At 40.3% G+C, this 24,223-nt stretch overlaps 1 protein-coding gene across 2 annotated transcripts; it reads left to right on the top strand.

Moving 5' to 3' along the window:
* The first annotated feature begins 11,993 nt into the window (after nucleotides 1-11,993).
* On the top strand, nucleotides 11,994-23,617 carry prdm1b (PR domain containing 1b, with ZNF domain). Of its 2 annotated transcripts, XM_051391291.1 has the most exons (7): nucleotides 11,994-12,170; nucleotides 12,568-12,892; nucleotides 16,489-16,608; nucleotides 17,921-18,161; nucleotides 19,921-20,849; nucleotides 20,986-21,114; nucleotides 21,596-23,617. In XM_051391291.1, exons 2-7 carry the CDS (start codon nucleotides 12,722-12,724, stop codon nucleotides 22,169-22,171), a joined length of 2,166 nt encoding a protein of 721 aa, XP_051247251.1. In that variant the 5' UTR covers nucleotides 11,994-12,170; nucleotides 12,568-12,721; the 3' UTR covers nucleotides 22,172-23,617. The 2 variants fall into 2 exon arrangements, with proteins under 2 accessions (XP_051247251.1, XP_051247252.1); XM_051391292.1 differs by lacking the exons at nucleotides 11,994-12,170; nucleotides 12,568-12,892; nucleotides 16,489-16,608 and adding an exon at nucleotides 17,541-17,655.
* Nucleotides 23,618-24,223: the final 606 nt, after the last annotated feature.

Genomic DNA, 24,223 nt, shown 5'->3' with positions numbered 1-24,223 from the left:
ACAATCTGTTCTCCAATTTCTATCTCTGGCACTGCACAATGTAACCCCCCCACACACACACACACAAAAAAAAACGAAATAGTAAGCGTATGTGCGGAAGTACAAAACATTATGAATTAAGATGTAAGGAGTTTGAAGGTAAAACAACATGTTGAGACAGTGTGCATCCCGGATTAACACCCCTCAAAATGGAGGGTCCAGGACTGAAACAGAGAGAGAGAGAGAGAGAGAGAGAGAGAGAGAGAGAGAGAAAGAACAAAAACAGAGTTTCAGACATGTAATCTGTCTAATCCATAAAGCTGTGAAAACGACTGAAGGGGAAAAGGGGGAGGAAGGGAGGGAAAAGATGGAAGACAGGGAGTTAGAAAGAGGGCTAATTTCAAACTAATTTAGCTAAGGTGATTAAGTGAGACTGGCTTGATGAGAAAATAAGCTGTTAGAAGGCCTCTGACCTTATTTCATTGTATTTACCTCTGTGTCTCTATAATTGTATATAATATGATGGACACCAGTTACAGTAACAGTGCAAATTCTATTGTTTATGCACAGATTAAGCCAAAACAATTAATTTTAAGTAAACCAAAAGTAAAAATATTTCAACTTAAAAAAAGAAAGCTATAGAGCTTCAGTCTTTGTCATGAAAAATAAGACGATACATGCTAGTTAGGTCATGGATAGTAGAATTTAAAATGCTGACAGTACAATAATGTATTTAGTACAGCCACTCCTAAGTCATGTTATGATAAGTTATATTCAGATGACTTATTTATGACCTTCTGACATTGTTTAAACAAAACATACCCTTTTCTCTGCTACATTTAACACTGCAAATGCTCAAAATTCTGCATGTTTTCAAATTTCATATTATCTTATTTCATAGTAAAATTAACCTTTTCTGACTTGCAGAAGCCAGAGACAACACTTGGCCCCAAAGTAGCCCACTTAACCCAGCGATGAATCATAGCTTTGGTGATTACCTAACAACTGTATGGCAACAAGTGCTTTAATTGGCAGCAAAGTCTGTGGAGGATCCCTAATCTTTGCAGCCTTTGGGGATGAAAGTGGACCAGGCCAAGCCAAAGGCAGATGGGCTGTTATGGAAGTAGATATTTGGGGCCCCAGACAGCCTGAGCCATCGCTGAGCCCTGCAGCAGCACATGACTAGGCTGGCTGGGCCCCTACGGTGGCTGGCTTTGGCCTGGCCTGCATGGCATGCTGTGCAGACGGGCTAATTGGCTGTTAGAGACCCAGGTAGTTTGCCAATCTGCGAAGACAGAGAGATTAGATTAGCCATGTCAGATTACAGAAGAGCAGAGTCAGACAGTGTCATCTGACTGCGATGCTCCAGACTCACCCACTGAGAGAGGGGGACCAAGGAGGTGTGTGTGTGTGTGTGTGGGGGGGGGGGGCCTGAGCTGTTGATGTTGATGTTGTGAGAGGGGAAAAAGGATGGTGAATACAAAAGTGTGTGACTAAAGGTGTGTAAATTAGAGGATCAATAAAGACAAAATAATAAATAAGTCAAAAAAAAAATTTTTAAAGTATATTCTGTGGTTAGATCCATAAATACATTAATCTGCATGTTGCCAATTGAAGAAGTAAAAAAAAAAATGCTTATATGTAAACGCACACACAGTGAACAACATTATTCACCCCCTGCCCACGCCTCAGCAGATGGTGCAGAGTGCAGCCACTGAAACAGATAATCCGTTATTGTTCTGAATATTTTGATTATCGTCCCCGGGTTGTCATTTCAAAATCATACACAAATCATCTCCTAACCTTAGCTTGATCCTGGGCTTACCGCTGCACTGAAGCTAATATAATTGGCTCAGCTCCCAAAGCCGTATTGTAATATAACTGAGAGTGCTATTCCATAAGCTTCTCATTTTAGAAATTGACAATGTACAGATTTGTTTTATTTAGAGAGCATAACAAGAGGCTTGGGGAGATTTGAAGAAGGTGTTTACAACTGCTGGCTTGTGCTGCTGCTTTCAGGTTGGACTTAATCCACAGATACACAAAATACTGATATTTTTCTTTAATTTCCAATCTGAAATATATTATCCTTCACCTAAAGTGATACTGCTATTCATTCATGTTAAAATTTGCTCTCGAAAAAAAGAACAAACTGATTTGAGTTCATGTTTTAATTTCTATTAACATATCAACCCCTCTCAATGAAAGAGGATGCTCAAATATTTCTTTGACAAACAGAAATTATATATTATATATATGTCCTCACGCCCTCTTTTTTATTTTAATTAACTTCATAAACAGTGTGGCCCGACCTTAAATTAGTAATAATCGATAAAGACCATGGTGGTGGTTGCGGCCTGATGCCAAGTATTGATCTGTGGTTAATGTTTTTGTTCTGCAGTACGCATGGCGCCCCGAGGACAATAAAAGACCAGCGAGATTAAGACAATTAGGGGGTTGATTGTTATCCAAAAGACGAGAAGAAGAAGAAGAAGATTAAATGAGGAGATTTAGGTCAAAGTGGTGATGTCCAGAGGAAGGAAGGAGGAGGGGCAGGGAAAAGGAGGAGGACAACGAAAAGGTGGGAGGAGGACGACGAGTAGGAAGGATTGGGGTCAGAGAAACTGATCGCTGTAGCCTGGGTGGTTGCCTCTGACTGGGGAAGAGAGTGATGGAGGGAAGGAGGGAGGGCGAGCCTGATGCCTGGCAAGACTACATTAGATTGAGGCCAAGAGCAAGGTGGTGTGTCTAGTGTACTTCACCTGATCACCTGATTGACACAGCATGCACACCTGTCTGGGGATTTTCCTTATCCTGTCTAGACTCCTGGAAAAGCACTGGCTGTTGTGATGTTTTTCTTTTTCTTCTTCTTCTCCCCCTTCTCTGTGTCACTCTCATCCCACCCCCTTCGTTTCTGGAAAGCCTAATTAGCAGACATTTTTATTGATCCGCTGGATTTGGTGCCGAAATCCCCCTCTCTGTCTGCCAGACAGATCTTGGCTATAGTCCGTCTCTTTAGCTGGAGGTCTGTGAGATTGGGGAGGGGGGTCGGTGGTGCATTGGCCCACCTGTTGACTACAAGCCAAAAGCGTGTAGACTTTGTTACACCCTTACATCACCCCTATCTCATCCCTATTGTCCCCATCACTCCATCTTTTAAGTCTTCCAATACCCTCTGTAGCCCACCCCCAATGTCGCCCTAGCTCTACTTGGAGCCCATGTGATTTGGGCCTGTTAGACATGAATTACATGTGTAGGAGATGACTAGAGTTAGCAATAATTAGGGTTTAAGGCCTGTAGAGTCTCATTAGTTCAGAAAGAAGAGGATTTAGTTAAATACCCTCTGATAACGGAATGGCATGGAAAGATTATAGAAGCATTATACTTCACAAATTAGCCACCACGCACTGGCTCATAAACCTCAATCTGTTGGCACTGGGTCAATTTCTAGGTAGGTGCAGCAAAGACAACATCTGCAGCAAGTTACAATTTGTCATAACCTCTTACTGAGGAATAGTAGATTTTTTCAATCAGTGGAAAACTACGTACATTTACTCCAATACTGTACTCCAATTTTGAGGTACTTTACTTGAGTGTTTCCATTTCCATTTCCGTCATCCGTCATGCTCACAGACCCCTCTTGTAATCACACACACCACTGCAGCCAACACAGCAGGCAACTCTAGCAACAGTAGCAGAAAGACAGGGCCACAACATTTAGTTCTGGCACTGTTGTTATTCCGTCATTACATTACATTTTTGGCCAGAGAAGTAGCTCCAACACACGTTGCAGTTGCAGTGTATAATGAGACAAAGCGCAATTGGAAAATCATAAAAACACACATTTATAGGTTCTCTCTTTTTAGAGCATATTTGGATGCTACACAGTCACTGGAGTTTGCCATGCTGTTGTTTACTTCTGCTTTCCAAAACCAGAAACCAGCCTAGCCTGGCCTAGCACAAAGCACAAGTGAATATTGCACAATAAATCCATTTAACAGTTTCAAACTGCAGAATAATTTGATAAACAATATGTGGTATGTACTACACACTGAATGCTGCATAATACATTTGTTGGTCCATTGTGGGGAGTTCCAAATTCAGCGACAGTGTCTGGTTGGGGCCCTACCACATTATAGATTACTTGTTAGCAGTTTCGCTAGAGTTTCGCTAGAGAGGGATTCCACTGAACTTCTCTGATAGTTTTATTTAGATACATCTTTGAGACCTGCAAGAGGTCTCTCTAAAATTAGAGAATAGTCAAAAAATTAAACACAGATTTGTTATAAAATGTCACTGTCAATTTTCATGAAACAGTACTTTTACTTTTAAGTACATGTAGCTGATTATACTGAATGCAACTGTCTTTGACTATTGAATATTTTTACATTTTGGTATTGGTACTTTTACTTAAATAAAGGAGTACTTCTTCCACCACTGCTGCATGATACCATTTTCTTTCTGTTCAGCTTAAAACTCCTGTTTCAAAGTGCATAAACGTTATACTGGTTGTGAAACATATTCATTTCTCAGTCTTTCTCAATGTGATGAATCAGAGAATGGGCCCTCATTTCCGTAGGCCAGGGATAAAATCATGTCTGCTGGTAGCATGTACCTGATTGTCCGAGACTGAACGTCAAGCAATGGAATGAAACTGCGTCTGTGTTGATATATTTTATGTGTGTGACTCAAGGAGGAACATGAGAGAGATTGCATATAGTGCAAATAGTATGTAATTATGCCTAAGTGGTGCCACACCATTCATATGTTCCTCTTCTGCTGCTACCAGCTCAAGTGTGAACAGTCACATATCTAAACTGAGAGAATCACAGCATCAAGTTGAAGACACACCTTACATATGTGCTTTGATTAAGCCAATTTTAATAGAAATTAACTCTCTTAATAAGTGCAAAAGGCAAGCATTATAAGGCTTATCATGTTTTCTGAAAAAGAAGAAGAGACCATCCCGCAGAGTGTGAACAAGAGTTGACGGTGACAGAAAGATAAATATCAGTACTGAGAAAAAATGAGCTGTAAATGTTTGTGGTAATGACACTGGCCGGACACCAAGCCCATTTAAGTATACGATCAAGGTTCTTTTATTAACATTAGTATGAGCAATGTATTACTGTCATTGCTTTCATACTCTCATAGGGTCATTAAAAGATACAAAAAGGCTTAGTTTACAGTGCAGCGTGGATTGCACACAGCCAACAAACTTGTGTGAGAAAACAAAACATAATGTAAATAGTTTCTAAGTTTACTTCAATTTTAGCAGTCCAGAGGGAAATTATCATGTGTACGTGTGTGCTTAATTTGAAAGAACATCTCTTCAAAATACCAGACATGCTCTCAGAATAAATTAGAAGTGTTGAAATGTCCCCTATACCAGCTCTCATATGGTTCAAAGTTACCGTATACATGGTAAACAGACTGATGATGATGTTGCAGATAAGGATGTTTGTTGAGGCCTCTGGCTCGTCCTTCTCCTTCCTTCCTCTTCTGTGATGGCATGCAACCAAGAGGAGGTGTGAAAATGAGATGTGTTATTTTGGTCTGTCACAGTCAGCCTCCGAAAAACAACTCTGGCTTATTTCTACAGATGGTGAGAAAGTGTGAGCTCTCACTTTGTATTAACCTTATAAGGATAAACAGACTCACAAAAGGTGAAAAAAGTGTCAGATTTTAAAAGAGATAATTTGAAGACACTTTGCTCCATACGCTATAAGTTTGTTTTGATTTCAACTGCAGTTAACAACTCTATATACAAACTTGTAATGTGGCTGCGTTGTGTGTGTCTTACACAGTTAGAGTACATGGGTTCTTTATTTTGCATTTTCAGTTGTCAATGCAGCTTTGAGTCTGTTAATCAACCGCTTTGCAATAAGGCAGAAAGACACACACACACATGCATGCTCTGAATAAATCCAGTTCCAGCAACTCGTTTTCCAGTACATTGTGTCTGCAACAGAACGACGCACTGGTCATCCACTAATAATAGCCTCGCTTTGGCTTGAAAAGGAAAGTACATTTTATATCTGTAGCATGCATCCCTCGAACCACAAAGTCAACATTGTGGTGATTGGTTTAAGAAAGGTGATATAAGGTTGACTCTTCAAGTCACTTCTAGGCTACAAACCTGTTTGGCATTTTCAGTAATGCTTTGTGCACCAACATCCTTGTCTTTTTCTTTTTAATTTTGTTTAACTCAGAGGAAGTCTCTCTTTTTCAGGAACGTCCTGATCACATTCGTACACACATTCACACCTGGAAGCTGCCCAGTACAACCACAGTCTGATCTGTTGCCCACAGAGCAGTTGGGGTTAAGGGCCGTGCTCAAAGGCCCCTCAGGGGTGGTGACGAGGGAGCAGCAAGTGCTGCTTTTTCACTTTTCCCTTTCAGATTTATCCTGCTGGTCCGTCGATTGAACAGACACGCTTGTTTCTCCACAACCGCCTCTGTCTTTATTTGCGTGGGCTTTACTAAGAAAATGAAGTCGTGTTAATGCATTCTTGGCGTTTTCAAATGAATCTAGGGAATCCAGGTACGGCTAATGTATGACCTTATTCTAAAATGAACTGACCTCTTTCCCTCTATTTCTTTATCTCTCCAGCTTGGCTGGAACCGCCCACTGCGGCACCTACAGAGAGTGAGTTTCACTATCAGAACAGCCCTTCTTAAGACTTTTGTGTTTTTGTTTTTTTTTTGCCATGTTTCCAAAGAATCTGGCATAGCTCCACAGAATTTAACAATAACGATAGAAGTGGTTGAATCCGCTGGAAGAAAACAATACCCAACACCTTATACCACTCCTTAGACAGATGGTGAAAAGGAGGATTTAAGTCTGTTGTTTTTTTAACCTCTTATGGTAACAAACATCTTCCATACATCATGGATTGGACCGTCATGGATTGACAAAGATTACACATCAAGATTAAAATGACACTTTTGTGTTTCAAATCATACCTGGATTATGTATGTTGACCCCCCTTGACCTCTGGATACCATAGGATCGTTTCTTCCCCATATGTAGACATGATTGCTTCCATAAGCTTCAAAGCAGTTATTATCTGTCATTTTATTGTCTTGACTACACACTCCTCTTCCAGTGAAGTCACAGTATCCCCTGAAGCAATGTAACAGGTCAAACAAGTTGTGAATTATTTCAAGGAAGACATGTTTGTCAAATCACACTGTACTGTTTGATGTGTATAAACTGGAAGTGAAAAACATTTTCTTTAAAGCAGAAGAAGGTGCATCTTATCTGTTGACATACAAACAATAGATCAAAAACATTCTTCCTCTGGTTATATAATAGAGTTTAACGAAATGTGATGATAAGATTTCTGAAAACAAAGCAACCCAGGGACAAACCCTGACTTTAGGATTTTTCCACTGATAACAGCAGGACCAAAGACCTCTACTCAAAAAAGCCTTACAAAACATGCTTCCAGGAAAACAATTGCCTATGCATGTTAATGATGAAATGCAATAATGTAATCTTGCATATTTAAGGTTCAACCAGCGGGGATAATCCTCCTGGTTAAAGAGATCTGATGGAAAACTAAGCTGGTCAGGCTCCGTAAACAACAACCCCCCAAAAAGTGACGTTTCTCTGGCTACTTCCTATAGGTCATATACTTCCTGGTAACATGGATGTGGCTGTGGATGTGTTGCTAGGGACAACAACTACAGTAACACAGTAACAATGCATTAACAGCTAAATAATCCTCTTTTTGTTTGTCATGATCTGCTGCTCAGCTGCTTACTGTTTACCACAGCAGAACTGGAAAAACACAAAGGGAGGGAAGCACCAATAGAACAAGAAGGATTGGGGCCACCCAGAAACTAAGAAAGACAGAGCAACTGAACTGATAAACATTGTCATCACTTATCCCTGAGTTTCATATATTTTGGGGAGTGGCATGGTTCCAGTACAGGACAGTATACTCAGACTCTGACTCATGGTCATTTTTTCCATGACTAGATTGTTATCACTTTCATTCTCAATGAAAGAACAACACTTACACCACAACTGACAACACAACACATCAACTTTCACAGTGAAAAGTTTCTAAGCTCAGAGAAAGGTTAATAAGTTGACATGAGTTAGGATTTTCTTTTTGTCAGAAATGTTTGCACTCATTTATAACGTGCGTGTTTTAATAACACAATGATTAAAAAGAGTAGTGTGATGCAGACTCCATTGTTTCTGATATTTTGGTTTAAAAAACGCCTAAATTGTTTATTTTGCAAGTCCTTCAATTTTGGTCGAAAATTAATTATTGTAATTTTTGTCATTGTCAAGACCTACTTTAATGACAAATATCTCAAGTCAATTTAGTTGGGTATTTTTGGAGAAAATACTGGGTTGTCTTTGCTTTGACTTCCAAAACTCCCTGAAAAACCAAGGCAGAATACCATAACTCAGAACACTCAAACTGAGTTAAGGTACTCTACCTTTAGGAGACAGTAACTTCAAAGGCAGAATAACAACTCAGTTTGAGTAAAGGTACTCTTGGGTTAAGGCTCTGGAGCTACGGTGTTATGCCTGTGTGTTACATAGGCATACACTTCAGCATGGTAATAATTAATATCATTGAAGCGTTTCTAACGTACACAGTAGCTTGAATAATGTTTTAAAGCAAGCGGTGCTGGAGCTAGCTCTTAAGAAGGCCCCATTGTTGGCGAAGACGGCTTTGAAACGCAGACACCAAGATAAAGGTCAGAAAGATTGAGTTAGACTACAAGAAAGGCAGAGATAAAAAGGAAATCTACTAAAATTATTTGTTAGCTAGCTTAGGTTTGACAAACTGCTAGCCTAGTACTATGCTCACCAAATTGTATGTAGATGTCATTATTATCATATACTCATTTTATATAGTGATCAGTTAACCAAATGAGTGATCAAATGGAAGTGAATTCCTTTTGCTTTGGCAGATCCCCTTATTATTATGCAGACAATGCAAAGGCAGAATACCGTAACTTCCGAAAAAAGGGTCAAAGGTCAAGTTTGACCTCAATATTTTTGTGTAGATAGATAACTTTATTCAGAATACAAAGAATTGCAACATTTCCAACATTTAATTGCAATTTCAATTATTAGTTATTTTAGTAGACATAGTTAAAAGATTATTAAAGGTTTCCTAATAATTTCTTAATTCTTCTTTACTCGATCGTTTATCTTGAATTGTGTTTAAAACTACACCGTCAAACTTGGATTCAGAAAAAAGGCTCCTTTCATGGGTTGGTTGCCCAGTGCTTGGGGTACATGGGTAATGGGGCTTGGGGTGGTGCAAGTTGGTGGAATCAGTGGTAACTGATGGGAAAACAATAGGATTATTTACTCTATACTCCTAATTGCCCTATTTGTGTTCTTGAAGCAAAGCTAATGATTCAATACTTGATACATCACATATATTCACGTGTAGAACTCTTGTAAGCATTATGTGGGTTGGCCATCACCATGGAAACAGAACATGAAAAATTGAAGTTTTTTTTGTTGTTGTTGATGGTGGAAATCAGTAAAGAATGTTTCATGAATATTTTACAAAATATTACCACCTAATTTCTTTTTATTGATTTTTTCCTGAATGTAAATATACATTAGCAGTAGTGGTTTAAATTTGCTTGTCATACCTTTAGTCCAACATTATACCTTACAGTTTCTCCTTCAGTATAACTACCGAAGCTATTCCAAAACATTCAAAACAACTATCACTGGGTATCGGTTTAGCAGCAGTTCATTTAACTCACTTATAAAATCAACATTTGGTAGAGCAGGTGGCAGCTTTCTCTGCACTGTTACTAACACCAGAGCAACAGACTTAGACTACTGCATGGCAACAGGTGTATATTCAGACCAGACTATTACAAAATGCACAGGTAACATCAAATTAGTATTATCACGTTTCAGGCCACATTACTTTGTCTGATTTTCTCTGTCTCAGACAGCTTCGATATAGCTGACCTCAGGTCTTTTCTCCACTTATCCTCTTCGACTCATCTGGTGCCGTTATATCCCTCCCTCCCTCTTCGTGCTAAGGCCCAGTTCTCTTTGCCCTGCGAGTGAGGTTTCCCTTCCTAGAAAAAAGTGTGTCTGGGACTATCTGATGTCCCGGATGTGATGTGTGTGGAGGGGTGAGATGAGTCGGCTAGCCCGCTATCCTGGAGTGCCGGGTCTTTAGCCTCTGAGCCCTGAGCCTGGGCCCAGACTGTCTGCAAATTAGAGAAATTAGCCCAGCCAGGCGCAGGCCAGTGAAAGAGCCCAAATCCCCACCTCCCCTCCTTCTCCACCACGCACACACACACACACCCCTTCTACCACCACCATTAACCCCAATGTCACACTGAGCAGTAAAGCTCCACTCTTGGAATAGCAGTCTTGCCATATGGCAGCCAATTTACTATTTCACCAGCCAAGTTAGGAAAGAAAGGGCGAGAGGATTGGGTGGTTAATGACGGACACAAATATAGTTATAATTAAAAAAAAAATATATAGCTATATTGATTTACAGCAGTTTATAATGTAAGCAGTATATTTTTTCAAGTACGTGAAAATATTGTATACATTTTTTTTTATTTGCACTTTAACAATATTTGTGAAATACATTTTCATCGGTTTGTGTAGTATTATAACAGTGTGTGTCCGGGAAATCAAATGTTGTTTGACATATTTGATCTCTTTCTGTGGCTTTTATGGTACATTTTAAATTACATAATAGGCACATAATTTTTTATTTTTTATTATCATTAAAAACTGAACAGGAGTGCATGTTTTTAGGAACAAGGAATTTAAGGAATTGAGTCCAGCATTGTCACAGTAATTTACACATTTTCAACATTCAGCCGGCAGATTATGTAACATTAAGTAAATTTGAGTAAAGATGCACGCTGTACTTACAGCAATAATATTTAAATGTAGAAGTTAGTAATTTTCTGCACACTTATGTGTGTCACAGCTGACAAAAATGACCATGACAGATGTTTCAGTTGTGAAACGTAAAACATCAAGTGAAAATCTTAATTTTACATATATATTTTTATTCATATAAAGAAAGAATGTACCTTTATAACATATGATAAATTTGATAAATTCATATATAAGCCTATGTGTTTTAAGGCACTTAACATGAAAAAACACATCTTCACATGTGCTTTTGTTTTGCACAGGCCACGTCTCCGCATATAGAAAAGTCACATTCTCTTTTTTTTCTACCTCCATATGTTGTTTTAACTGCTCTCTCCTGTCCTGGCTATCTTTATGCAGATCACAGGTGAGGTGACCTAGAGCTCCATATAGATTGTGTATGCGTGTGTGTGTCTGAAAGTAAAGGGGATGCTAACCAGACAGGTGACTAAGTCTCTTTCTTACGTGCCGGGATGACCTGCCCTACATCTGTCCCTGTGAACGAGTGAAGAGCACTAATCAGCACAGGGCAAGTATCTCTGCGTAAAAGGAGAGAGAACATCATTATTATTATGCAACTTTTTTTTCTTTTGAACTAAATTTAAAATGTAGGGGAAAAAATGTGCATGTGTGTTTTTATACGATCCGGATTCATATAGTGTTGTGTGGCGGGGGTCTTAGGGGTCTTAAAGATGTTCTACAGTGAGATGTAGGTCAAGGAGATACAGTGGCAGCAGATTGCTCATTAAGTGCCAAACCAAGCAAAAGTCTATGAGTGTGTTTTTCAGTGGCAACAGGCCAGCCATCTGCTCTTCCTTTATTCATTCATTAACATGTCTTCTTTGTGTGTGCATACATGGACGTGTGTGTGTGTGTGTGTGTGTGTGTGTGTGTGTGTGTGTGTGTGTGTGTGTGTGTGTGTGTGTGTGTGTATATGTGCAAACATTCATCACAACAGCCACTTGCTGGCCAAGTGTACAACGTCACTGATGTTGTTGTCCAAAACCAACAGTTGTGTGTCGGATGGCTCGATCACATGACCACGGTGGCTTGTGATTGGCCAGGGCGTTGAGCTAAAAAAGCTTGGCGCAATCCAGGCTCATGAGTTTCTGGTGACGGTGACAGAGTGGACACAGCGGATACCCAAAGGATCTAACAGAGGAATCCCTGAAGAAACACTGGAGAAAGAAGAGAGAGTACAAAGAGGAGAAAAGAAAATAAACAACCAAGGGATGACATAGCCAAAGAAATGAGGATCCTACAGCTGAATGAATGTGTGAAAGTAAGTCATATCTTGTTTCTTTTTTTCTTCCAAGGACTGGATAGATACAATATGGATAAGCAAACAGAATGAGCAGAAAAGGACAGCTGACCTTTTGGCCTCATAAGAAATGGTTAGTTCATTTGTTCTTTATGAATGGAACTGGCTGCTTGAATACTGAATGACTACCAGAAAGCATTTTTAAATAATGGATAATAAGAATGGTTAAAAAGATTTCGGGGGATTTCAAACAGTCATAGATTTTGTTTACTTTGGATACTGAGATTACTCAGACCAGAACAGCCAACTGTAGTATTGTTTACTACAGTAGGTTGTTTGTGATATTGTCAGTTAACCTCAATGTCAAAAAGATAACTGATTTCTGTGACACTTTTTCTCCCTCCCTTTCCCTTTTCAGATCTTGAACTTTAACCAGCGTACCTAAGACAAGGGACCTACCCAATAAAACCAAAGTACTTCTATACCAAAGCAACCTAAACCAAACAGAACCAAACCAAACTAAAGGTCTAAAGCCTGAATCCATCACATACAGTATATTCTATATTGTCAAGATGAAGCTGGATAGCACACAAGGAGACATGACCGGGTGGAGGGAGATGGACTTTGCCCTCAACTGCACCTACATTGTTCCAGACCAGGTGTCGGACCCCAGCTTCAGCCTGCCCAAAGCAATGACATCCATCCCACGCAACCTCACCTTCGAATACAGCACAGACAATGAGGTAAGAGCAATTTAGTTCCTTCAGATTGTTTACCCATTGAAATTAAGAATGGTTTACTCTCAAATCTTCCAAACTACAGTAACTTTAAATTAGTCACAATCACAGTTTGGTCAGATTAAGGCTGTAGTGTTTACATTTCAAAATATTAATTCTCTGTTACATAACATTCTGTTGGGCCATCTGCATTGGGTTACTTAGAACAAAAGAGTTGCTGACTAATGAGTTCTTCACACATACAGTAGAGTGTACAGCGTGTGTGTGTGTGAGTGAATGTGGGGCGGTGGACATGAGGCCACTGGCAGCTTGAGGTCAGGGGGCTTTTTATGTCATCTGGCCACCTTAACTTCCATTATGTCACCCTAATGTTTCAACCATTGTTCAGCTTATTTGCACTTCTGTCTTGTACATATAATGCACTCACAGGCTCAGGACATAAACACAAACACACAGAGTAAGATGTCAGGGATCAGCTTTGTTTCCGCCAGGTGATCTAATCGCATCATGGCTCCTCCTCTCTTTTTTCCCTTCTTTACAACACCACGCCTGACAGTTCTATTTACCTCCTATGCACTTTTCCACTTAGGTGAGTCAGGAAGAGTAATTGCAATATCCTTATCCTGACCTATTTTAGTCAGCTGACTGTTTGGCTTGCAGTGCAGTAAAATGAGGCATGTGCCTAGACATGTCACCTGCTGCAAAGAACTGCAATCATGTCTGGAATGGATTTTGTACTGCAACTAAAGAGAGAATCGCCATCTTAAAAGGAAGAGAGAAAGATGTCACACTTTTGTGTTCACTCTTAACATTCAACACTCTGATGCTTGTGGTTAACTTTACTGCCCCCTTCCTCTTTCTCTTCTGACCAAGGCACACACTTTTTGTAGTCGTTCCTCTTCTCTAGCTCTCAAACTCTCATCTCTTCCTCCTCTCTATGCAGCATTTACTGCTGCATGAGGAAAGCATGCAAACTAAGGTGATAAAATCTCTTCGAGGTCTAATTTCAAATCCCCAGCCCTTGTTTACCAGCCGACACATCTTACAAAATGCTTCACATGCTCACACTTGATGGAGCCAAACTTGATTGCCATTTGCTTGTGCTCACATGCAACAGTGCTGGCTTACCAATCATAATTAAAAGAGAGTTATTTTAATCTAATTGTATTTTATATACACAACAAACACTTACTGGCAAACAAGCAAGGGGTCATATGTGTGTGTATATGTGATCAGTGAGTCAAAAACAATTCAGATAAGAAATTACACACGAAAACAAGCACAAGCACACTCACATGCTTGTCGGTAATCTGCTTTAGTTAAACTGGCCCTCCAGTGGTTTCCCTTCCTAGTTAGTGTCATGTGAATCTTCCTCCTTGCGAGCTGGGAAACTAATTTCCTGTGATGATCTTACAACACAGCCACTCCTTTGTCTAAGTTGGTGGGATGGTGTGCATACACGTGTCACCTTAAATGTACAGTTAACACAGTTATCAGGAAGGATCAGAGGGAAGGGATTTTTCCACAGGTGAGTGTATGACACACTTGTTCCAGTCAAAGTTTGTGTTTGAGTCAAATCGAAAAGAGTCTGGATGGAAACAATGATAATGTTTTTTAACTTTTACACTTACATGAACACGCCATACTTTTTCAGCTCCTCTTTGGCTTCAAGGAGGATTGTTGAGCCCACTTATCATCTTATTCCTCGTAACATCTTTACGCCTTTTCTAAACTTCCTTTAACTCCCATTTTTATTCCAAAGTGTGCCAGGAAATGTGAGGAAGGGTGGAAGGGGCACGTGGCAGATGGGGTATTAGCAACGGGTGCCAGTGAGCTGAGAGACAGGCAACAGAGGGGATGGACGGGAGGGAGAAGCTGGGGAGAGGAGTGTGTGTGTGGGGGGGATTTAGGTTAAAACCAGATGATTAACTTTCGTTGGGGACAGGCAGCCGGCCAGGCAGCCAGCCGGGCGGCCGGCCAGGCATCAGGCTTCAACCTGGCGGGCACATGAGCTATTTCTAGAGGGTTAAGAAAAGACAAGGGATTGGGGGAGGGCAGGAGAAAAGGAGGGCGTTCAGGAGTGTGATAGCGTGGGTCCACTTAAGAACGCCCACCCTCCTTTTTTTCGTTCTTCAACACCCTTCCCTCCACCCCACGACCTCCCGCCCTCCCCCCTTCCTCCCAACCTGGCTAAACTGAGCGGTTAACCAGCAGCAGCGGCCACAGCGATGTGTTAGTCACGCAACGCCAGCGAAGCACAATGTCGCTGTCACACCGGTTCATCGCATCCAAGAATCACCTCACTTGCCTTGACGGCTGCTTGACACACACGCACACACAGTGACCTGTTGTTCTTCTAATTAACTGCTTATACATCATTTACTAATGCCAACTCTATCCTTCATAGTGTGATAAATAATCACAACATGTTCTGGTGTTTGTCATTTTTTGTTTTTTAAGGTTTGACCTTTACAAAAGAGGTCATGAAAATCGTTTTTGATGGTCAGTTTGAGTTATAACTTCTCAATGCAGGAAGAAAGAGTGTGTATTTATGTATGGGGGGTGGGGAAGGCTGGGTGAGGGTATTAAAGGGTTAAAGACAATGCTCCTCAAGACAAGGTTGTGTGCCGCAGATGCTGCCGTCCGAAGGCCTGTGTGTGTTTGGGTGTGTTTTAAGGAGGGTTGACCCAAAGCCTGTGCAATTCTACGAAGTGTGAGTCATAGAGCTGTTTTTCACAATAAAGAGGGTGTAATGTATGTCATCGCCATAGATTTATTTTTTTACCAACCGAATGTTCTCTTATCCAGTTCACTTAAAAACTACTTCATCAATGACTCAGTAACGTGCAAAACAAGTCAAGTTTTGTTCTTACCACATACATTGATATATGTCCCTTGTCAGCAAGGTGCTTGCACATGCCACAAAAAAATCCCTCACACATTTCCTGTGTAATTCAAAATATACATTATCACGAGTTGTGAAACACCTTTTCAAGGAAATCGCATGATGGATGAAGGTGTGTCTCATATATAGGTAGAACATTTTGTAATCAGGGCTTTGAGGTTTTGAAACAATCTGAAGAAGTCTGTAGAGCTAGGAGAATCATTTATCCATAAATTATCTTTTAAATTGCTTTGTATTCCTTTTTCTTTGCAGTTTTAGAATCAGTGAATTATTGTCATTCATTAAGTTTACAAGATAATCAACAGGTGACACTGCTTCCTCTCTCTCTCTGGTATTTATGAGGTTAGCAGGTCAGAGGTCAGTGGAGTAGGTCAGAGAAAGTGTAATTCTCTTCATTGGTTTAACTCATTAGTGTCAAAAGTGTGTCGCTCAAATGCGGGTTTAAACGTGGCTCTAGAGCTTTCTGGGTCAACATGACACAACTGCAACTCAGGCCAACAACCTGCTGGACATAAGTATTATTATATGTGTAGAGCTCAAAAAGAAGAACTTACCAAATGGATAATTCCTTAATTAGTGCGTGAAACATCAACTTTTGGATGCTCTTGTGACCCGAGAGTTTTATATGAAGACCTAGACGGTTAGGGTTAGTTGCTGTGGACTCTAAATCTAACGATGTATTTGGTCTTTGTTCCAGGTGACAGGCGTGTTCAGCAAAGAATACATCCCTCAGGGGACTCGCTTTGGCCCCCTGCAAGGAGTCATCTACACCAAAGACAATGTCCCCAAACAGGCCAACAGGAAATACTTCTGGAGGGTAAAGAAAACACACATACAAGATATACACATGCCGCGTGCCCCTGCATAATAACATTTAGGCATCAACGCGAATAGTCGAGGAGCAACTGTGGACATGCATTCATCTTCCTCTATTATTCATGAAAAACAGATGTTGCTCAGATACAGAAGTTTCACATCAAGTCCATGACAATACGTCAATAAGGAAACAAAAATGCTTTCACACAGAGTTGAGGGTTTTTGGTAAATTTTTTGGAGGAAGTTGTGAACTAGTGGCACGTAGAAGGAATCACGCTTACACAGTCATCAGTGCCTTACTGGCAATATGCAACAAGTGTCACATACACAGAGGAAGGGACAATTGTTTAATATTCATACACACAGACAAACAATCCCTGCCTTTCTGCCCCCCTTTTATTCTTCATGTCCTGTGTTTCCAATCTCTCTCTTATCCAGACATGACTTATGTCACTTAGGAAATTTTCTATTCTGCTGAGTCAATTCCCATAAGGACTTTTTTCTGTCATCCTACGTATTTTCCTTCCGGTCTTATTTCCTGTAAACCTGTGCCAGGGGTGTTCCTGTCCCAGTGCAATAGTGAAAGTCTGACGTTCGCCTGGAGTGGTTGTCTTAAAAAAACTCATGACACGGGCGCAGGAAGAGGGTGGACCTGCTGCTAAAGGCACGTCTGCATGCCTGTGTTGTTGGCTGCTTGCCAGCACCTGTCAGGCAGAATTATGTCTCCCTTTCGTCTTGCTTGTTTTGATAAGCCAACATGTATATTAAATGCTTTAAGAAGTAATTAAGTGTAGTATACTACTGCCATGTAGCCTATTTATGAAACTAAATGACAAGAGGAAACAGAAACAATAATACTCAAGAAGTGAGAGAGGCAGCGATTTTTTCAGAGGCCACGCCTCCATCTCTCAGCTCAAATAGTGACAGCAAATGCATAAACAGACACAAGAGTGCAACACTCAGAGAGAGCAGATCAGGAGGGCACAGACTAAAGGACTGTAACTAATACCTTAAGAGGATAAAGGATATTTAACTGTACATGGCAGAGGTGATTTTTTAGACTTTTTTTCCTTTATGATCTTGATTTATTTAAATTTATTTTCCATAGATTGTTTTAAAAAAACATTTAGATTTTAATCAGCATCTTGATCAGCTTCAGTAGTGTCAAATATTATTTAAAACTTTAAGAATTTGAGCATTAATTCAACTATTTGCTATATTAAATATTTCATCCAATACTGATTATGTTACACACAAGTCAAGTTTTGGTGTACATGTTTTAATCCCATCTTCTCTCTCTTCTTCTCATGCAGATTTACAGTGGTGGGCAGCTTCAAAACTTTGTTGACGGCTACGACGTCCACAGGAGCAACTGGATGCGTTACGTCAACCCGGCCCGCTCTCTGGCCGAACAGAACCTGGTGGCGTGCCAGAACAATGGGGACATCTACTTCTATACCATCAGACCAGTTGAGCCAAATCAGGAGCTGCTTGTGTGGTACAGCCAGGAGTTTGCCCAGCGGCTCTGCAGCCAGCAGGTCGACATCAAACAAAGTGAGTACAGCAGGAGCTGAAGCTTTCCTAGTTTTGTATTAAGATGTGATGGCCTCTTAGGCAGGAGGGGTAAAAGTAGACTAACAAATATCTTTAGGCACAGGAAGGAAAAGAGCTTATGTATGCAAAGTTTAGTGGAAGTTGTTGAGAGTACAGCTTCTTGGGTCCATTTTGTAAATAAAACTTAACTTGCAGACAGATTTTCTGTTCACAAACAACCATAACCACTATCTTGTTAGGTGAACTTGATTCCCCTGTGACCTTGCAATAATCTTCCTGCAAAATGATTTAGTGAGAGGGAGTGAAAGACAGCTGATTATGAGTTGTTTTGATGGTGAGTCAGCCCAATGACAAACAAGGATTCTAATTATTTTTCAGACCAAATCTGATAAAAAAAAAAGTCAGATTTAGATCTGCCGTGACTAAACATGTAGCGCAAGGTATATTTCAGAAGATGATAGTAATTATCAGCAAAATTCTTTCACTTCAAAGTGAAAAAAAAACACAGCATTCCCTTTCTGTGAATAAGACCTGATGTTATCTTTTACCAACAGTAAAGATAGTTGGATGATATTTCTTCCTGTCTGGTTTACTGTAGAGAACCAAATAATTATGTAAGATCGTGGAGAATACATACACACACACGCAAGACCAAACAAATCTCAGTAGTTCATGAGATGCGGTAAATGACGTGGGATTGAAAGGAGAGTGGAGAAATCTAAGGGGAATAATGCCCGGTCAAAGTACCTTTGTGAGTCATTTGTTTTCAGCCATAAGTACAATTGCCAGTCATACCCTCATCATCCTGAATGATTCTCTGTTGCCACAAAGTCTGATGACTCATGCCAACTGGATATACCAGATGTATTCATCTTAATGACTAATGTTAAGGCGTTATCATTACTTTGTTTTATCAACTAAAACCAAGGTTTTGAAAGCATTCACCTTCCTACTTTTGTCAAAGTCCAGGTTTGATCATTGTTTGTCTTCCGGGTTTGACTTTCTGATATATCATGAAGGCGATCTAGTTATGCAGCTCACGTACTGGCGGTTGAGGGCTGGGGGCGGCAGTGCCTGAACGCAGAAACTGAGAGATAATTTTGAATCAGTTTGGGCCTTTCAAATGCATTACTGGGCACCTTTAGCTAAAGAAACCAGTGGCTGCATTTAAGATCACATTTAAAGCATTCAAAACACTATGGTGTGATTTGGTAAATTGTCAAAATGTACAAATCAACTGTATTATGTATTACTGGATGAGCACAGTAGAATGATATGAAACAACAGTTGACATGCAAAGACTTTCTGAAAAACAGAAAGAGAAGGAAAAAAGGAAGAGCTGTTTCACATTTTCTTGTGGCCAGTACGGTATGACAGCTATACCAAGAAAAGGTTGCACAAATGAAACTCAGAATCTTGCCGTACAACTGCTTATATATGACATGACACATGGACTCCCACACACTTCACTACCGACCCATTCTCCCACACAAAAAGCACTACTGTGATTGATAAACAGAAACCTGTACCTTATGATTTATGATATGTGTCAAGTCAAAACTGAAACTACTATCATTTACCATAAGAGGGAGTGCCTTTGGTGGGCGGATGTGTGCTTGTATGTGTGAGGCATTGTCACTTAAATTTAGACATTAAATAGATATTATAATGAGCTACAAAAATGAAATGTGGGTTTCATATTATTTGCTAATTCAGCTCTGTGAGGATACTCAATACATTTTAATTTTCTTTCTCACAGAATACATGAGTTCTGATGAACACCATGAATTGGAGTACACCAAACAGCACCTACCTCAGCAGGCATGGCTCAAAGAAAGAACAAAGGAAGAGGTGAAAGAAGAGAGGGATGAAGATGAGGAAAAGATAGACGTGGAGATGTTGGAGAGAGACACTCCACCTGACACACCTGACGACCAGATCATGGACTTCAGCAAAAAGGTTGAGAAGGAGGAGAAGAGCAACAGAGATCCAGAAGACCGGGGGATCATTCCTTCCCCTCAGCCTGAACACAGAGAGCCCAACCTGGGCTTAAATCAGCCATACTTACCAGAGCACCATCCTGCACTCCCATCCCCCCACCGAAATCTCCCTCTTCACCTCCATGGTCTCTACGGCCACAGGGAGGGCCTTGTTTCATCTTACCCCCTTTACCCCCAGTCCAGACCCCTCCAGCCCACTTACCAGCTCCTTCCTCCCTACGGCCCGCACTATTCTCGCCTCCTCCTCCCCTCGTACTCCCCTCCCTTTCCTGGGATGCTGCCCTCAAGGGCATCCCTCCAATACAGCAGCTATCTAGGCACAGATGGACTCCCGTATCCACCCATCAGCCAGCCTAATCTACTTCCAGTGTCCCTCCCCTACCATCCGTCGCAACAAGGGGGTCTGAAAGAACTAACACCAAATGTGTCGCCACCACGAGGCGCCCCAGCCACCCCAGAGCTGTCCCCTCTCCCCAAACCCAGCAGTCAGCATCAGTCTCCAGAGCACTCACCCTCTGGTTGCGAAGAAGCCATGAATCTAAGCCTTGCTATGACCAAAAGTAACACAGCACCACGAAATGGCCCTGGCCACAAATCCCTACCCTATCCACTGAAGAAGCAGAATGGAAAGATCAAGTATGAATGTAATATCTGCTCGAAGACTTTTGGACAGCTGTCTAACCTCAAGGTAACAGCTTCAATACCTCTCTCTTGTAATTATAATTGTATTTAATGTATTCCAATTTTAAGACGCAAAATTCTAACTCTAATAATTTGCCATTTGACACCAGTGCTCACTACTTTTTTTGTATGATCTGTTGTAGGTCCATCTCCGAGTACACAGCGGTGAAAGACCATTCCAGTGTAACCTATGTAAAAAGAGTTTCACTCAGCTGGCCCACCTCCAGAAACATCACTTAGTCCACACTGGGGAGAAGCCACATGAATGTCAGGTATGTCGTAAAATCATAACCTAAATGTATGTTTTCTTCTCTCTTTACAAGCTTAATTACAAGCCCTTTACTGATCTCACCATGACAATGTAAAATCGAGAGTGTCAGAGACACGAGACAAGAAACAAACATAATACACTCACATACACAGACTCACATACCTTTCTACCTTTTCATTCAGCCACTACACACCTTGTTATGTAATAGCATCTTTATTCCTTTGTTTGCTAAAGTGTGACTCTATGGGTGTGAGTGCCAAGAGTGAGGATAGAACTGGTATTACAAAGAAAGAAAAGTAGTCGCTGTCATTTTATGAAAGAACTGGAATAACACAGTCAACCCTGATTCTATGCTATTAATAACATCAAAATGACATCATACTGTACTGCTAGGAATAAACCTAAACACAATCAGTTCTTAAGGTGTTAGTCATGTGAATGTTGCTCACAGAAGCATTAACCTTTCATTTCATGTTTTTTAGGTATGTCACAAGCGTTTCAGTAGCACCAGCAACTTGAAAACACACCTGCGCCTCCACTCTGGGGAAAAACCTTACCAGTGCAAGCTGTGCAGCACAAAGTTTACCCAGTACATCCACTTGAAACTGCACCGCCGCCTCCACAGCAGCCGTGACCGCCCCTACCGCTGCCAGCTCTGCGCCCAGGCCTTCTTCCACCGCTTCTCCCTCCGCATCCACCAGCGCAGCTGCTGCCTGGCTAACTCCAATGCTCCTGTCAACATACACATGAAAGAGATGGTGGAGCGGTTTGACGCAAGCCAAGAGGCCGACACACTCACAGAGACAGCATCTGCGCCGCAGGTGGAGGAAGCTGTAGAGCACTGGTTGGCTCGCACCTTGGAAGGCGAGGGGAAGGAAGACCAGAGAGAGGCCACCATACTGCTGAAAGCTCTGACGACCGCTATTAATGCATCAACAATGCCCATGGCCCAATCAGCTGTATCTACATCACACCACAGCCCTCCGCTGGCCTATCAGGAGAGGGCCAGCGTTGTTCATCTCCACAAACGACCAACAGTGAAGACAGAAGGAGAGTGAGAAGGAAGGGAAAGAGGAGAAAATATAAAAAGGACAAGGACAGCATACCATCAACAAAAAACAGAAACAGATGTCGCCAAATAAAACTCTATATTGTCCATGAAGGAGAATAACAGAGAAAATAAACTTCCATAATCCAATGAGCGCAGCACCAAAAGAAGAGCATTCCAAAGACTGAGGGTATTCAGTGATTGTACTTCCTCCTGAACATCAGTTTAAAAAATGAAAACAGGGAGGATGTTGTTAAGCTGTGAAGTATTTAAAACTCTTTTCACTCAGGTAGAGAAGTGTTTGCTTTTTTGTGCTTTAACTTATTACTTTAAAAAGTCATTTATATTTATTTAGTTGTATCATAGTTAGATTTTTTTATGCTAGTGCTTTTTTCATATGTGTTGACATTTCCACGGGGATTTGATCTCTTAGGGAAGCCTAAAATGGACTCAGGAACAACTTGTGGAGGAGTCTTCACTTGTTATATTGTGCATCGTTTTACTTTTTTGTGTGACAGTGTGTTTGAGCTTTTGGGTGCATGTGTACGACAAGTGGAACAGGGCACAGTGATAGCACAATCCACCTTTCTGCTCCTCAGCTATTTAATTTATTTATGATATAAAAGGGAAAAATCAGGCATTTTGAAAATATGTATTAATAAGCAATTGCCAAAATTACAATCAAAGAACATGAATGTGTAGCACCAGTTTTGGATCAATTTGCAACTCATTCTAACATTAGTAGGGAGGAAAGAGGTTCAGACAAAGCATTATACACCTTTTTTCTTGATTATTCAGCAACTTCTCACACGTTAATTTAGATATCAGCTAATTGATAAATAAAAGTATCAAACTGTGTTAAACAAAACCAAATGCCACCAAAAGAAACAAAATACTAGAAATGCAATGTGATCACAGTATGAAATGTGTGTACGAGATCCTTTGAAAAATGGCTTTTATTGTTTCTTACTGCAATGATTTTACATTGAAACTTGCTGAGTAACTACGTGAATCGTTATTTACTGGATTCAAATGTTTCAGATATTTCTCACGTACAAAGCTTTATTGGAAATGTTTGTAAACTTGAGCTTCATCCAAATCTTAATTCAGACACCAGTACCTCATATTCAGCATTGGGCAACAAAAACAAGCAACACCGGAGCACAATTTTATAACATTGTTAATATTTTTGTCACTTAGCACTGGAATAAAAATGCAACTAGATTTGTGTGCTTTTGGTGTTACCCACAACCAGAAGATGGGAACATTTTACTCCTGAGCCAGTAATGTACTTTTTTTCATATTGTAGTTATTTTTTCTTTTGTACAATATGTTTGTCTATGTAGTTTATTTTTGGAAACAGGTTCTGAGATGTTAAGAATTTATATGTGAGAGACTATTTTGATGATACTTTTATATTTACACGATGTAGCATATTAAAGATATTGTTTCTATACGTTTAGTATTTTGTGTGTGTTTTCATGCTGGTATATACATTTGAATAGTGAACAATACAGCAACTGGGAGGAAAGGAAAGAAATAATTCCTAAAATCCCACGATTGACGATTGAAATCCAGTTTAGTTTGTTAAAATCAAAGTAACTCAAATATTTCCAGCCGCTGAATATAAGTGGTTCCATCTTCCAAGGTAGTTTCCTCTATGATTACAAAAATTGTATCAAGGATGTGATTGGATTGTTGGATTCCAAATTAGTATGGGCTGACAACAAAAGTGATACTGTAACTACTATTTTCTAACAGTAATATTATTACTGAAAATTTATAGTAATTACTGGGAAAAGTAATATTATGACTGTAATATTATTATTAGGAATGAGCTACTGCCTAAGACTGCTAGTGATAATAGCTGACATCAATATTTGATGATCAGGGAATGAGACTCAACAATCTGACCCCACCTTACCAAATAAAAGTATCTGATCTTTTATTTGAATTCAGTCAGCCAACTCTGTGTAATGGATCATTATGTAAACGATGCTCTGACCTTGTCCCTGACACTCTCTACAAGTAAACAAAACTCAGCACAGCAGAGAGTGGCAAG

The sequence above is a fragment of the Dicentrarchus labrax genome, unplaced genomic scaffold (assembly GCF_905237075.1).
Source record: "Dicentrarchus labrax unplaced genomic scaffold, dlabrax2021, whole genome shotgun sequence".
Lineage (NCBI taxonomy): Eukaryota > Metazoa > Chordata > Actinopteri > Moronidae > Dicentrarchus > Dicentrarchus labrax.
The sequence above is the reverse complement of the archived record's forward strand: the minus strand, read 5'-3'. Positions and strand labels throughout refer to the sequence as shown.

Coding starts and splice junctions, on each gene's coding strand:
- prdm1b (XM_051391291.1), top strand. CDS start 12,722: ATGAAGCTGGATAGCACACAAGGAGACATGACCGGGTGGAGGGAGATG. Junction 18,162..19,920: donor GCAGGTCGACATCAAACAAA/GTGAGTACAGCA, acceptor TCTTTCTCACAG/AATACATGAGTTCTGATGAA. Junction 21,115..21,595: donor AGAAGCCACATGAATGTCAG/GTATGTCGTAAA, acceptor CATGTTTTTTAG/GTATGTCACAAGCGTTTCAG.